General features: G+C 58.4%; 3 protein-coding genes across 3 annotated transcripts in view; 2 read left to right on the top strand and 1 right to left on the bottom strand.

Annotated features, from left to right (window-relative positions):
- The window catches only part of IL17RC (interleukin 17 receptor C), a 13,004-nt gene extending 8,455 nt beyond the window's left edge, over positions 1-4,549 (top strand). The window contains exons 10-17 of the mRNA XM_045289969.1: positions 43-224; positions 317-367; positions 1,335-1,380; positions 1,517-1,638; positions 1,844-1,903; positions 2,562-2,610; positions 3,575-3,670; positions 3,911-4,549. Coding sequence (XP_045145904.1) covers positions 43-224; positions 317-367; positions 1,335-1,380; positions 1,517-1,638; positions 1,844-1,903; positions 2,562-2,610; positions 3,575-3,670; positions 3,911-4,512 — 1,208 coding nt within the window. The 3' untranslated portion in view covers positions 4,513-4,549. The remainder of the gene's footprint in view (positions 1-42; positions 225-316; positions 368-1,334; positions 1,381-1,516; positions 1,639-1,843; positions 1,904-2,561; positions 2,611-3,574; positions 3,671-3,910) is intronic.
- A 290-nt stretch (positions 4,550-4,839) lies between these two features.
- On the top strand, positions 4,840-13,215 carry CRELD1 (cysteine rich with EGF like domains 1). Its single transcript, XM_004702249.2, has 10 exons — positions 4,840-5,508; positions 5,710-5,792; positions 8,920-9,030; positions 9,276-9,367; positions 10,168-10,344; positions 10,426-10,521; positions 11,341-11,424; positions 11,548-11,643; positions 11,784-11,918; positions 12,646-13,215. Exons 1-10 carry the CDS (start codon positions 5,332-5,334, stop codon positions 12,858-12,860), a joined length of 1,266 nt encoding a protein of 421 aa, XP_004702306.1. The 5' UTR covers positions 4,840-5,331; the 3' UTR covers positions 12,861-13,215.
- A 373-nt stretch (positions 13,216-13,588) lies between these two features.
- The window catches only part of PRRT3 (proline rich transmembrane protein 3), a 6,932-nt gene continuing 5,420 nt past the window's right edge, over positions 13,589-15,100 (bottom strand). Inside the window, exon 5 of the mRNA XM_045289845.1 lies at positions 13,589-15,054. Within this exon, the coding sequence (XP_045145780.1) occupies positions 13,918-15,054 (1,137 nt within the window). The 3' untranslated portion in view covers positions 13,589-13,917. The remainder of the gene's footprint in view (positions 15,055-15,100) is intronic.

The following is a 15,100-nucleotide window of genomic DNA, read 5'->3' on the forward strand; positions in this document are numbered from 1 at the left end:
CCAGGGCGGACAGGTGCACCACTCAGAGATCTCTCCTTGCAGACCCCCGTGCACATTGGAACCTGTGGCGTGCTGCTCAGCTGCAGCTGCTGCCACCCCTGGGGTGGCGGCTGGTGGCACCCTGCCCGCTGTTTGCTGAGGTGGTGTTGTGCTGGAGGGCACCAGGTGGGACCCCCTGCCAGCCGCTGGTTCCGCAACTGTCCTGGAAAAACATCACAGTGAAAGTGAGAAGGGTGGCAGGTGGCTCCCAGGTGCAGGCAGAAGGGCTCTAGGCACCCCGCTTTGTGACCCCCTTCATCCCTCTGCCTTCCCGCAGGAGCTCCTCAGGTTCCCCTTGCTGAAAGGTCACCCCAACCTCTGCGTCCAGGTGAGAAGGGAGGGCCGCGCATTTGGTTGGGAATGGGTCTCAGAGGGAGGCACGCTACTGTCCTCTGAAGCACCCCAGAGCAGAGTGGGTCTGTGCCTCCCTGGGCGCCTTCCACCCGCGCCTCAGTGGGCCCCGGCCCCTCCGGGGAACTCTCAGCGGCTGATCCCAGGCTGCGGTCTTGACGCAAGTAGCCCTCCAGGCCTTTCTTCACAGGACCCAGGTTTCCCTTGGCAACCAGTGCTGAACCGTCCTGAGACAGCTGCGAGGCGTAAATAGTCTCCCCTTCAAGGCTGGCACAGGTGCTGATATTGCTAACGTTTGTCCCTTTCCCCACCTGTGCCGCCTGCTGTCCTGGGCCTTCAAAGGGCGGCTGTCAAGGCAGTCATTTACTTGGCAGGTACTTACTGAGCATTTACGATAGGAGCCCTGGTGGCATAGTGGGTTAACATGTCAGGCTGCTAACTGCCAAGTCAGCAGTTCAAACTCACCACCCTCCTCAAGAGAGAAAGGTGTGGCTTTCGGGTGCCAGGAAGATTTGCAGCCTTGGAAGGCTGCCGTGAGGTGGTGCCATGAGTTTGGTTTGGTTCGGGGGCTGTGCCATGTTTTAAGAAACGGGTTGGAAAGGTCAGTGAGCAAAACCAGTAGCAGTTCTCATCCTTCGAAAGCTTGTGCCTCCATGGAGACAATGGACAGTAAGCTGAACACACGAGCGCATTATTCGGTGTGCTGTAGAATTTCAGATTGCAAGAGTGTGTGGTATAAAACGGTCCATAAATACTGTGGGCAAAGGCGAGAGGGGCAAGATTGGAGTGGGGTTGTAATTTTAAGGGAAGTGACCAGGTGAGGGGAAGGGCACGGGGTGGGAGCTCGGCTGAGGTGAGAAAGACAGCGACCTTCCTGACCACCCAGCCTTCAGGCTTTGGCCCCGGCATGCCCGGGTCTCTAACCTTGTCCCCCTTTCCTTCAGGTGAGCAACTGGGAGAAACTACAGCTGGAAGACTGCTTGTGGGCTGGTGAGTGGGGCCTGCAAGTGGTCGGGCAGACCACTACAGTAGGACCGAGCCCTGGGGATGAAGGGCAGGGCGAGGGGCAAGGGGCTGCCCCTACAAGGCTGTGTCTCATGGAGACTGGCCTCCTCGCCCCTTGCAGACTCCCTGGGTCCCCCCAAGGATGACGTGCTGTTGGTGGAGAAACGAGGCTCCCAGGACAACAGATCCTTCTGTGCCTTGGAAGCCAGTGGTTGCACTCCGCTTCCTAGCAGGACCTCCACGGTGAGGGCTGAGAACCCTCCCCTCCAACCTGACCTCAGTTGTTCCCTCCATCCATTTCCCCTGCTCCATGCCAGGCTCTGTGTTGGTCTCTGGGGAGGAACGTGGGGGTGGCTCAGACCGGGACCCCGCCCTCAGTGGCAGCTGGAGCCTGGTGATCTCCTCAGAGTGCCACCCCCACTGACCACCTCCTCCTTTGGCTTGGCAGCGGGCAGCTCGCCATGGAGAGCAGCTCCTTTGGGATCTGCAGTCAGGTCTGTGTGAACAGGTGAGCAGAGCGCACCAGACCCGGAAGCCCTGGCCTGGCCGTCTCTCCCCACCTAGCAGAGCAGGAGCTCCAGGGAAACCCAGGCCTTTCCCAAGCCTCCTCCTTGTCCTTCTGCCCATGCTTGTGTTGGGCCCAGCCCTAGAAGCCTGAGGGTAGACACCAGGGGCTCGCTGCTTGCAACGGTTGTTGGACATCTAGTTCATTTGTGTGCTCAGAGGCTCAGAACAACCCCTGTGGCAGAGCAGACCTGCCCCCTGGGATTTTCTAGGCTGCAGTCTTGACCGAAGCACTCGTCAGGCCTTTCTCCCAGGACCTGAGTGGGTTCAAATGGCTGACGTTTCCGTTCGTAGCCAAGCGCTTAACCATTGTGCCCCCAAAGTAGTCAGTAAGCAGACCACTACATCCACATATGCTAAGTGGTACTTTCCCAGGTGAGTGTCAAGGAAGGGTGGGCGAGATTTGACATGGAAAGAGGAACATCCAAAGCAGCAGGAGAAGTGTAAGCCAAGGCAGATCAGGGTGTAGGAGCCCGCCGCTGTGTGCCGGGAGATCAGCACCCGGCAAAGAGCACACGGCGGGAACTAGCTGGTGCTGGCCAGAACGTAGCAGGAGCTAATCTCTGAGCTGGAGGCTCAGTCTTTGCTTCTGTGTCCTGCAGCTCTGGAATGACACACTGGGAGCGCTGTGGGCCTGCTCCATGGACAAGTGTGAGTATCACAAGAGCTGCTCTCCTTCTGGGAACCGCAGTCTGACTCTTGGCAGTGACCACTCCTTGGGGGCAGCCCATGTGGTAATGGTCTTGTCCTTCCCCTGGCTCAGATAAACCAGATGGACAGTGTTCCTTTGTTCCAAAAACACAGATGAGAACTTTCAGGGTCCGAGGATCTACAAAGAAGAAGTGACCCCTGTCCCCACCCCAACCCTGAGGAAAACTAGCCAGACCACCCCTTACAGGAAGTGTGAGCTGTTGGGGCAGTGTAAAGTACGCGTGTCTGGAGGGAGGTGGAATAGGGAGCTCAAAGGAGGGTTGGAGCTGAACTCAGCGAAGAGGGTGGACGTGCATTTCTATGAAGGGGTGCTTTTGGAGAGCAGTTCCACAGTGGCTAATGTCTTGGGCCGGAGGGTCTTGGGCAGGCCCTTCCTGGGAATGCAGGGGCTGGGGTCCATCTGGGACATCTGGCTATGATGCACACAGCCGGACCTTCCCAAAGGGCTATGATGGGATGGCCGCCAGATTCACATTCGTAAACCTCTATAGGACTGCCATGTGGTGAATGGCCCGAAGGCCAAACCCAAGGGCAGGGGCACCTGTTTGGAGGTCTTTGCGGGAGCGCTGAGATCAAGGGTCTGGCCACTGACATAGTGTCAACTGACACCAGAGTTTTTAGGATGCCAGGTGCTGTTAAGAGTTCTGTGTGTTAAGAATAGATTCAGTCCCCACAACCCTGTGAGTTAGGTTCTATAATTATCCCCATCCTAGAGGTGGACCCCGATTCAGTGTCACCCAAGTAACTGTATGTGTGTTTGCTCAGATCCTGGCTCTGCCACTTCCGTGAGGTGGACACTAGCCAGGTCCCTTCCTTTCTCTGGGCCTCAGATGTGCCTGGTGAAGTGTGGGTTTGAGTGTGAGGTGTGATTTAACTGGCCTGGCTTCCTCTTTGGGTCTAGCAGACATCCACAAGCGCTGGGTCCTGGTGTGGCTGGCCTGCCTTCTCACTGCCGCTACTCTGCTGCTACTTTTGCTTCTCAAAAAGAACCAGGTGAAAGGTGAGCACCCTCCCTGTCCCCTTGTCCTCAAGGAGGAGGCCAGAGTGGGCGTGGGAATTCCCCAGCCAAGAGCGCCTCTGCCCCACCATCCCTAACAGAATGGCTGTGGGTCTTGGAGAAGGGCGCCCGCTGCGGGGGTGGGGAGTGGGGAGGAGGCTGGGGGGTAATGAGTGTGTGCAAACTCGGGGCTGGACCTCGGGCCATCTGGCCTCTGTGCCTCCCCTGTTCTCTCTCTGGCAGAGGCCACGCGGGGCCGCCGGGCTCTTCTCCTCTACTCCCCCGACAACGCCAGCTGCGAGCGCCTGGTGGGCGTCCTGGCGTCGGCGCTGTGCCGGCTGCCGCTGCGCGTGACCGTGGACTTGTGGAGCCGCCGTGAGCTGAGCACGCAGGGCCCCCTGGCTTGGTTCCACTCGCAGCGGCGCCAGACCCTGCAGGAGGGTGGCGTGGTGGTCCTGCTTTTCTCACCCGGGGCCGTGGCGCTGTGCAGCGAGTGGTTGCAGGACGCGGCCTCCGCGCCCGGGGCGCACACGCCGAACGACGCCTTTGCCGCCTCGCTCAGCTGCGTGCTGCCAGACTTCTTGCAGGGTCGGGCGCCCGGCCGCTACGTCGGGGCCTGCTTCGACCGGCTGCTACCCGTGGCCGCCGTGCCCGCCCTTTTCCGTTCCGTGCCCATCTACTCGCTGCCCGCGCAGCTGCCTGACTTCCTGGAGGCCCTGCGGGGATCTGACGGCCCCCGGACGGGGCGCCGCCGGGAGAGGACGGAGCCCGTGGCCCGGGCCCTGCAGCACGCCCTGGACAGCTGCTTCCCGCCCTTGGCAGGCCCGGGGCTCGATAGAAGATAGGATGAGCCTCGGGGCCCAGGATAGGACTTGAATAAAGGCTAACACTACTGTCCTATTCGCGGCTCATACTGTGTCCGGGCTGCTACTCAAGCCGGGTCCTTTGCCCCGCTGCCCTTTAAAGACCCGGGCGGGCAGGTGCAGCCCGCAGCTACCGCTGGTTGGCTAGGGTGTGATGACGCAAGGGTACACGGCCAGCCGCTATTGGCTAGGGTGTCGGCCACGCCCCCCAGACTGCGGCGCAGCCGCCGGCGGGCGCACGTTTCACGCAGGCCGTGGCTGCGGCTGCGCTGGGGAGGCTGAAGCCGTCGGTCGGCGCCCACGGGCTGTGGCGGTGGCCCTTCCTTCGCCGCTGCTGTCTTAGCGGGTCTGCGCCCTCCCTCGCTCGTCCACTGTTGTCCGCTTCTCGCCTGCGAGGCCCTGAACCTTATCCCCCTCCTCATATCCGGATCCGGGCTCCTCCCCTAGAACCGCCCATCCGGCCGCCTCCCCGACTGCTCCAGTCTGACCCCTTACCCCGGACTTGCCGATCGGCCCTTAATGTCGCAGCCTCTCTCCCCAAACTCCGCGCCGACTCCGTGACCCCTTAACGCCAGGAGCCAGGCCACCCCCCCACCTCCCCCACGGTGGCATTTATTTCCTTCTCGGTCGGTCGTGCAGGTCGTCTTCTCCCCGCGCCTCAGACTCCCCGCTTTTACCCACGCGGATCTGGGCGCCCGGCCCCGTGGCACCGCCCCGAGGCCGCTTTGCTTCGCTCCCGGGGCTTAGCTCTGAGGGGCGCCTCCCGCCTTCCGTCCATAGGTCCCCCCCGCCTGCCAAGAGATGGCTCCGCGGCGGCCCCTGAGCGGCCTGCTCCCAGCCCTGCTCGGGGGTCTCAGCCTCTTCCTCAGCCTTCCAGGACCCGTGCGGCCTCAGCCGCCCGCGCCTCCCCAGGCTTCTCCCCCGCCCGAGCCCCACCCCTGCCACACCTGTCGGGGACTGGTCAACAGCTTCAACCAGGTGGGTGCACCTGCAGCCTCCCATGCGCGGGCGGGAGGGTGGGGCCACAGCAGTTAAAAGTGGGCTGCAGAATGGCCTGGCCACAGGGCCGATCTTGGCTCCTTACTAGCCTTGGAGCCTCAGTGTGCTGGTCAGTGAAGATCATTAGAACGCTGGTGCCAGGCACCATCCTCAACCAAAACTCATCTTCTTTGTCTGCAGGGCCTGGAAAGAACCATCCGGGACAACTTCGGAGGAGGAAACACAGCCTGGGAAGAAGAGAAGTTGTCCAAATACAAAGACAGGTAAGGGGCTGGGCTGGGGTGGGGGGGTGGTAGGAGAGGAGGGGGGGGGTCAGGGAGGTCAAAGGACACACTGTCTTCCAATCTCAGCTCTCTGGGCTAAGAAGGGTTGGGGAGCACTTAGCTCTTTAACAGATATTTACTGAATAGTCTGTAGTAGGGCAGCCAGCAAGCTTAGGCAGCGACTAACTCAATAGATAATGTTAGCCCACAGAAAAGCAGTCAAGCAGGGGAGGGACCGTGGAATTAGGGAGTTTCCCCTAAAGGGGGCTTTTTTCCTAAACCATTCAAGGGCAGGCCTCACTGACATGGTTTGGCCTTTGAACAGAGGCCTGAGGCGAAGAAGTCAGAGCTGTGACCGTCAGGCAAGGGTTTCAGCCAAGGGGGTGGTACAACTGAGCTTGGTGGATTTGAGACATGGCTGGAGTGGGGGGTGGGGGTGGCATAGCGCGTTCTGCTCTGGGCTGCAGTTCAAACCCACCAGCCACACCTGGGAAGAAAGGTGAGGCCGTCTGCTCCCATAAAGACTAGAAACCCAAAGGGGCAGTTCTACGCTGCCCTCCAGGGTTGCTGAGTCAGAATCAACTTGGTGGCAGTGGGTTTGTGTTTTGATTGGTAGGGAAAGTGGTGGAAGACGTAGGCCTGCCAGGGCCAGGCCAACTGGCCTTGAAAGCTAAAGAAAAGTGTAGACTGTGTGCTGAGTGCGGTGGGTAGCCACTGGGAGTATTGTGAGCAGGGAATGATGGGGTATTACTTATTTGTTTAAAAGATGGCTCACAGTATTTTGTGGTGGACAGACTACTGTCCAGGCCCACGTGGAGGAGGGGGACCAGTTGTGAAGCCATGGTGTAATCCAGGCATGGGGGCAGCACTGACAGGTGGGGTCCCTAGTGGGGGACACATTGAGAAGAGGTAGAACTCTGGGTATCTTTTGAAAGTCTAGCCAGTAGGACTTGGTTGCTTCATTATGGGATATGAGCAAGAAAGATTGTACTGGGTTTTGGACCTGAGCAGCTGGCTGAATAGTGGGGCAGTTCCCGGCAATGGTTAAGGCTGGGGAAGGAAAAAGTGTTGGGGGCAAGGGAGTATGGGGACTCCTCTCTCAACGCAAGATGCCCATTAGACATCTAAGTGGATTTAATTTTAGGAATCTGGATCTCAGGAAACCCAAACTCACTGCCACCGAGTCCATTCCAACCCACACCGACTTCATAGGACAGGGTAGAGCTGCCTCTGTGAGTTTCCGAAACGGAAACTCTTGAACTTAGTGAATTCCAACTAAGGGCAGCCCCATGTATCACTGAGTAGGAGAATTCTTTTTTTTTTTTCATCGTTTTATTAGGGGTTCATATGACTCTTATCACAATCCATACATACATCAATTGTGCAAAGCACATTTGTACATTCATTGCCCTCATCATTCTCAAAACATTTGCTCTCCACTTAAACCCCCGGCATCCGGTCCTCCTTTTTTTCCCTCTCCCGCCCCGCTCCCCACTCCCTCATGAGCCCTTGATAATTTATAAATTGTTTATTTTGTCATATCCTACCCTGTCCAATGTCTCCATTCACCCACCTTTCTGCTGTCCGTCCCCCAGGGAGGAGGTCACATATAGATTCCTGTAATCGGTTCCCTCTTTCCAACCCACTCTCCCTCTACCCTCCCAGTATCGCCACTCACACCACTGGTCCTGAAGGGATCATCCGGCCTGGATTCCCTGTGTTTCCAGTTCCTATTTGTACCAGTGTACATCCTCTGGTCCAGCCAGACTTGCAGGGTAGAATTCATATCATGATAGTCGGGGAGTGGGGAGGGGAGGAAGCATTTAAAAACTAGAGGAAAGTTGTATTTTTCATTGTTGCTACATCGCACCCTGACTGGCTCGTCTCCTCCCCGAGACCCCTCTGCAAGGGGATCTCCAGTGGCCTACTAATGGGCTTTGGGTCTCCACTCTGCACTCCCCCCATCATTCACTATGGTAAGATTTTTTGTTCTGATACCTTATACCCGATCCCTTCGACACCTCATGATCGCATAGGCTGGTGTGCTTCTTCCATGTGGGCTTTGTTGCTTCTGAGCTAGATGGCCGCTTGATTACCTTCAACTGAGACAGAAACTCTTGACTGGAGTAGAAAGTTCCATTTTCTTAAAGCTTCACAATAAACCCTCATGATCATTGTGTGCCCTTTGAGAAAATCTATCAAGATTTCCCCTGGAGAATCCTACCAACCTCATGGCTTTAAGAATGAACGCTATCTCCGCACCATGTTTCTAGTTCCCACTTCCCTCCTGAATTCCAGAGGCCCTAATGGTGTCGTGGTTACCTGTTGGGCTGCGGGACACAAGGTCAGTGGTTCAAAACCACCAGCCACTCCTCGGAAGAAAAAAGGGACTTTCTTGTTACTATCTCAGAGTTACCATCTCAGAAACCCACAAGGGCAGTTCTACCCTGTCCTTACAGGGTCCCTGTGAGTCAGCGTTGATTAGACGGCAGTGAATTTGAGGGTTTTTAATGATACAATATGTGGCCTTTTGCATCTGGCTTCCTTCACTCAGTCAGTACTTAAAGTTCATCCACATGGTAGCAGATTGTAGTCTATTTCATGGCTGTGTCACATTTTTGTGAACCCAATCATCATTTGCTGAACAGTTGTGGACATTCATGTATGCTTTTATTTGCACATCTGTTTTTAATTCTTTGGGGTTTATACCTGGGAGTAGACTTGATGAGTCATATGGTAATTCTGTGTTTGACATTGTGAGATACCAAACACTCTTCCACAGCAGCTGCCCCATTTTACATACTCCCCTCCGTGACCCCGACGGTTCCGACTTCTCCGCGTGCTCAGCAGCACTTGTGACGTGATGTATTTGGGATCACATCTATCCAGCATTGTAGGATGCAGGGCACTTGGGCACTTTGCGACAAACCTAAGTGACTCGCCCGAGGTCACACAACTACATTTGGACCCAGGTCTGTCTGATTCCTAAAACCAGGACTCCTTTCATGGGCCCCATGGTCTCTTCATGGGCACAAGGAGGATTGAGGATTGGGGGGGGGCACCTAAGGAGGGTGGCAGGTGGCCTGACGCCCCCTGCACCCGCCCCCCATCTGCCCTGTCTGGTCAGTGAGACCCGTCTGGTGGAGGTGCTGGAGACTGCGTGCAGCAAGTCGGACTTCGCGTGCCACCGCCTGCTGGAGCTGAGTGAGGAGCTGGTGGAGGCCTGGTGGTTTCATGAGTGAGTGGTGTGGCACGCCTGCCCAGGGAGGGGCCAGAGGCAGGCCTGTGGGGAAAGGCTGGTGAGGCCAAGCTCCCATTCTGAGCCTCAGTTTACCCCTCTGCCACATGAGGAAAGGGCTTTGGTCAGGTGACTTGAAGAGTCTTGAGCCCCAATGGGTTGTATCCTAGGTTTCTAGGGGGCTGGGGGTGAGGGAGGGCAGTGTGTGCTGCAGCCCTGACACGTACCTCCCCACCCTGCCCCAGGCAGCAGGAAGCCCCTGACCTTTTCCAGTGGCTCTGCTCAGAGTCTCTGAAGCTCTGCTGCCCCTCCGGCACGTTCGGGCCCTCCTGCCTTGGTGAGTTTCTCAAGTCGCTCTTAGGGATAGGAGGCCCAGGAGGGACTGTGATGGCAGGGAGTCTTTCCTAATGGGCTGTGTGGTCTCTGGCTGCTCACATAGCCTCTCTGGACCCTATTCTTGCCTGCAAATCAATGAGGGAAGGCTTTGAAAAAGGCCAGGGCTGGGCTGCATCATCTGCGGCTGTGGGTGTCATTTATTAGGGAAATCCTGATCCCTCCAGCCCCCTGTTTCCAGTGCCTGGATCAATCAGGCCTCTCCCGCTGGCTGCCTTCCTAGGGAGGGACAGGTGCTGCCCCAGAGGCCCCCTTCACCATCCATCCTCAGGCAAGGCAGGAACAGCTAACTTCCTGTGACCTTTTTGAAGACAGTCTCACTTAAAGCTGCAGATACAAAAAAAAAAAAGCTGTAGATACAGAGTTAATTACAAACATGGTCAACTCAGTCTTTATTTTTTTAAAAGTAACCAAATGAGCCAAACGTGGTTCTCAACCTTCCTAATGCCGCAACTCTTTAGTACAGTTCATGTTGTGGTGACCCCCCCCCACCATAAAATTATTTTCGTAATTTCATAACTGTAATTTTGTTACTGTTAAGAATCGGGCGACCCCTGTGAAAGGGTCCTCTCGACCCACAGGTTGAGAACGGCTGGGTTAAGGGAATTTAATAGAGCTCTTTATCAAAATATTGTGTTGTCATTAAAAGGAAGTTTCTTCTCCAGAGATGTTTAACCGTGCGTGGGGTATGTTCTAGTCTAGAGTAGCGTGTCAGCTCTCACCTTGCTTGGCATCTACCCTCAGCTTGCCCCGGAGGTGCAGAGAAGCCCTGCGGTGGACACGGGCAGTGTGAAGGAGAGGGGACCCGAGGGGGCAGTGGCCGCTGCAGCTGTCAAGCTGGCTATGGGGGCGAGGCCTGTAGCCAGTGTGGCCTTGGCTATTTCGAGGCCGAGCGCAACGCCAGCCATCTGGTATGTTCGGGTAGGTAGCCGGAGGGCATGGTGCTGGGCGGGGGCAGGTGTGATGCGCCCTGCCCATCCTCACACGAGCCCGTTCCCCCAGCTTGTTTTGGCCCATGTGCCCGCTGCTCAGGACCTGAGGAATCCAACTGCTTGCAGTGCAGGACGGGCTGGGCGCTGCACCACCTCAAGTGTGTTGGTGAGTGGGGCCAACCCGGCCCACATCCTCTCAGGACGCATGCTCCTGGACTAGACCGATCCCAGCCCCATCTTCGTGGAGCGCCCCGCCTGGGTGAGGCGGCAGAAGAGCGGCCAGGCGCTCACGGCACAGATGGTCTGTGTACAGTGAGGGGTGTGCTCTGTTCAGCTCGCTGGGGCGGCTTCCTGAATGAGGTGTCCTTGGACCAAGTCTTAAAAAGTGAGGCAGGCTCAGTCGGGGCAATGAAGGTACTGGACCTTGGGCTGAAGTACTTGGTTTTGACCACGCAGAGTAAGGGAGAAGGCTAAGATGCTTTGATAAAAAAAGATTCCCCAATACGTGGCTCACAGAAGACAAACATTTATTTCTGCCTTAGGTCACAGTCTCGGGGACCGAGTGGTCTAGGCTGGCAGAAATGCTCTGCTTGCCGCAGCCCATTACTGACCCCGGTCCCTCCTCCCTTACCACTCCGTCGTCCGCTGGGGGCTGTCTGTGTGGTTGAGGCCTGCTGGGCACCTGGGAAGAAAGTATGGAGGAGTGCAAGCCCATTGCTAACAGTGGGATGCATCACTTGTATTTTCCATTCTGGTGGTCAGCAATTAGGCCTACACGGCCACCCACTTAGCTGCAAGGCACGTGGGAAAACATGCATAGCTTCTTGCTGGGCAGCCCAGAGACCAGCTCCAATGCTGCTGCTCTCAATGGACAGCATGCCGTCTGCTGTGCCAGCTCATCCCGGCTAAGTCTGTTCCCGCCTCCCCTGGCCTCAGCTTTCCCTCTGGTGGTGTAAGAGTTGAAATTTCCCCTTCTCCTCGGCAGACATCGACGAGTGTGGCACAGAGCGTGCTAGCTGTGGTGCTGACCAGTTCTGCGTGAACACAGAGGGCTCCTATGAGTGCCGAGGTTAGTGTCCACTCTGAGGGATGTGTGGAGAGGGGAGCAGGAGCTGGCCTGCTCCTGCTTCCTCAGGCCCAGGGCCCCCAGATCTGGGGCAGCTTTCACCCTCTTCTCTCCTGTCACCCTCAGACTGTGCCAAGGCCTGCCTGGGTTGCATGGGGGCAGGCCCCGGCCGCTGTAAGAAGTGTAGCCCTGGCTACCAGCAGGTGGGCTCCAAGTGTCTTGGTAAGTCTCCCCCTGCTGCGCAGCTTCTCCCACCACAAAGACGGGGCTGGGAAACAGATGTGGAGGGGGAGGGGGGAGGCAGCATATGAGCGAGGTGGAATCTAGGGGCTCCAGAGTCTGATCCCTTCTCCTCCCTCAAGACGTGGACGAGTGTGAGACAGAGGTGTGTCCAGGAGCCAACGAGCAGTGTGAGAACACGGAGGGCGGCTACCGCTGTGTCTGTGCCGAGGGCTATGTGCAGATGGAGGGCATATGTGTGAAGGAGCAGGTCCCAGGTGAGCCCATCCTGATTGCCAGGGCTCGGAGGGCCAGTGTGTGTGTGTGGGGGGGCAACCCCTTCTCAGCCTGCCCATGCTCCACTGCATTCAGAAGTTACACTGAGATCCAGCCCCTTCCACTGATCTCCAGGCTGGTTTGTAGGAGGCTCACGCCCAGGGAAGAGAGGACACTGGACTTGGCACCAGCCCCCCTACGCCCATTTCCCCGTCTGTTAATGGCGCCAATCTTTGCCCTGGTCCTACCTCCTGCGTACCACAGTGGGCAGTGGGCTTTGGCCAGGTGGATGGTGACTGCCAGGACAGGAGGTGCTGCCTCCTTACCTCTTTCTGTGTGTCAGTTCCTGTCTCAGGCACGTGACAGGTGTTCACTTATTTAAGCCCTCAGCCAGCCCCATGCAGTGTGGCTTACCCTTGTCCCCCTTCTACACTTAAGGAAATGAAGGCCAAGGGGTCAGGCAACTTGCCCAGGGCCACACAGCAAGCAGGTTGCTGAGCTGAGGTTCAAATCCAGCTGCCTGGCTCTGCCCTGACTCGCCTACTGTATGGCCTTCCTCAGACCCTTCACTTCTGCCAGCTTGCTTCCCATCAGGCTGGCAGGGCCAGTAACCACCCCTGCTGGCAGGCTCATCCAGAGCAGTGAGCAAGGTGTGGGCAGGCCCAGTGTGTGGGAGTCCTGGGCTGCTGGGGACTGCCATGACAGGGTGCTTGCTCCCATCCCCTGCAGAGTCAGCAGGCTTCTTCTCAGAGATGACGGAGGATGAGCTGGTGGTGCTGCAGCAGATGTTCTTTGGTGTCATCATCTGTGCACTGGCCACGCTGGCTGCCAAGGGCGACTTGGTCTTCACTGCCATCTTCATCGGGGCTGTGGCAGCCATGACTGGCTACTGGCTATCCGAGCGCAGTGACCGAGTGCTGGAGGGCTTCATCAAGGGCAGATAATCCCTACATGGACCCTGGAGGTTGACTGGTTATCTTGAGAGCCGGATTGGAATCCTCTGCCCACCTTAAGGAAAACAGCCCAGGCACCTGGGCCCAGGAGGGACACCCCTGCCATGAGTTTCAGACGGCAGAGCTGGGCAGGCTTCACTGTGTGTGTAACTTTTATAAAGGTTTCTGGTGGCTGCTAATAAGCTTTAGCCCCTGCCTGGGATGGATGGTGTGTGTGTGGGGTGGTCCCTGCAGGGCTGGGGCCCCTGCAGCCCCTCCTGCCAGCTGCATGCTGCCGGCTCGTCCCCTGCCCCTCAGCCACTTATTTATTCATCTCAGGAAATAAAGAACGTTCTTGCAAAATGGAGAAGGTGCAGCTCTACTCCCTCCTCCCGGCGCTTGGTTGGCCTTCACAAGGGAGAGGTGCTCTTTAAAAACCTGAGGACAGGAGGGAGGCGCATGGGGCGGCGGGGCGGCCAGGGCTCAGAACACCACTTTCCTCATCTCTGCAGAGGACGGGGCACTGCCTGCCATCCAGGAATACTGGTAACATAGATGTGGCCAGCAGAACTTTGGAAATTCAATAAAGTTGCCAGTGTTCCTAGTAAAGCCACAGAGGGCCCAGTGCCCTTTCCCCTGGGAGTATTCCCCTCCCCACATCAGTGGTCTTGCAGTGCTGGGGTGGAGGGAGGCCCTAGGCTCCTCTGCTAACAGTGTCGCCCGCCATCGCTAGAGGGAGGTAGGAGCCAAGGCCTCTGGGTTTATTCCTTTGGCACAAAGCACAGTCCACACCAGCAAGCTTCACTCATCTGCCACTTGGGACACGGGGTGCTTGGTCCCCTCTCCCATACCCAAGTCCGCACATGTCCACCCTGTATCCCGTGCAAGCGACGGCCTTTGTGCAAAATACCCGCTGAAAAAAATAGAGATATGTTAAAAACAAAAAACACGAGGGTGGGGTGGGTTCCCTCTTGGTCATTTCTAGGGCCTGGAATCTGGTGAAGGCCCAGTAACGGCAGTTTTTCCAGCGTGCTCCTGTCCGATTCGGCCTAGCGCTTCCCCACACCACTCAGAGCTCAATGGTGTCACTGGAAGCGCTCCGGGAATCCCCGGGCCTGCAGCCCTGCGGGCGTTCGCCCTGGGGCTGTACAGGTCCAGCAGGAGTGGGAGTCGAGGAAGAGGAGGGCGCGGGCAGGAGCTGCACGGTGCTGGGTAGCTCGTCTAGGGGCAGGCTGTCCACAGACGACAGTCCGTGGCGCCACGGGTTCCAGCTGATCTTGAGCGAGCCCCGGGAGAAGCTGTCCAGAGAGCTGCCCGAAGCCGTCCCGGCTGCAGGGCCCGCCTCTTCCAGGACGTGCGGTGGCAGCGGGCCGCGTACGCGCATGTCGCTTAGCGACCGGCAGCGGCTCCGGAGCAGGGAAGAGGCAACGTCGAGCTCGGCGTCTGGGTGGCTGCCTCTGCGCAACCGCAGGGCGCCCCCGGGCGGCGGGGAGAGTAGGCCGCGCAGGCCGCAGCGGCGGAAGACGCTGCCTTGGACCAAGTGCTCTCGGAAGAGCGCCGCGTCGATGCTTCGGCTCAGGTTGATGGGCGACGGGGGCCGTAGGTCCAGCTCGCTCAGCGACGGCGCGGGCCCCATGCTGCTGCGCGACAGACCTGGGCCTGCCTGGGCACCGCGGCCCAACGAGGCCGCTGAGCCCCAGGCGCCGGAACTGGGCGTGGCGGGCAGTCTGCCCTCGGCTGCGTTTCGGATGAGGCTCTTGCTGATGTCCAGGCTGCCTGCACCGACGCCACTGGGCCCTGCGTAGCAGTTATTGGGTCGCTCGGGCACCTCGCTCTTGCCTGCGGGCGCGGGACACGCCAGGCGTAGCAGCTTGGCCCAGCAAGCGTGTTCTGTGGGCGGCCTGGGCCGTGCGGCGGTCACCGCACCCAGCGCCAGGGCCAGCGCCCAGCTCAGCTCCAGTAGGCGCAGCCAGAAGTGGACGCCCCACCAGGCCCACGAGAATCGGCCCACGCGGTCCGGTCCCGGGTACAGCCACAGGGAAGCGGCCAGCTGCAAGCCGCTGGCCAGCAGCCCCAGCGCACCTGCCACGGCCAGGAGGCGCGGCCCCGGGCTGGCGTCCCACCCGCGCGGGCCGTCGAGCAGGCGGCGCCGGCACAGGCAGAGCGTGCCCAGGGTCACCGTGGCGCCCCAGGCGCACGACAAGCCCTGCGCCAGGAGGTTGACCACAGGCCTCGCGGACAGAAGGTCCGCC

The sequence above is a fragment of the Echinops telfairi genome, unplaced genomic scaffold, assembly GCF_000313985.2.
Source record: "Echinops telfairi isolate 266 unplaced genomic scaffold, ASM31398v2 ScPeMD7_31;HRSCAF=116, whole genome shotgun sequence".
Taxonomy (NCBI): Eukaryota; Metazoa; Chordata; class Mammalia; order Afrosoricida; family Tenrecidae; genus Echinops; species Echinops telfairi.

What these genes read in the sequence shown, in the direction of transcription:
- CRELD1 (XM_004702249.2), top strand. Translation starts at nt 5,332, where the DNA reads ATGGCTCCGCGGCGGCCCCTGAGCGGCCTGCTCCCAGCCCTGCTCGGG. An exon ending in GGGCTCCTATGAGTGCCGAG is followed by an intron (nt 11,425 to 11,547) that starts GTTAGTGTCCAC and finishes TGTCACCCTCAG; the next exon opens with ACTGTGCCAAGGCCTGCCTG. An exon ending in GGTGGGCTCCAAGTGTCTTG is followed by an intron (nt 11,644 to 11,783) that starts GTAAGTCTCCCC and finishes TCCTCCCTCAAG; the next exon opens with ACGTGGACGAGTGTGAGACA.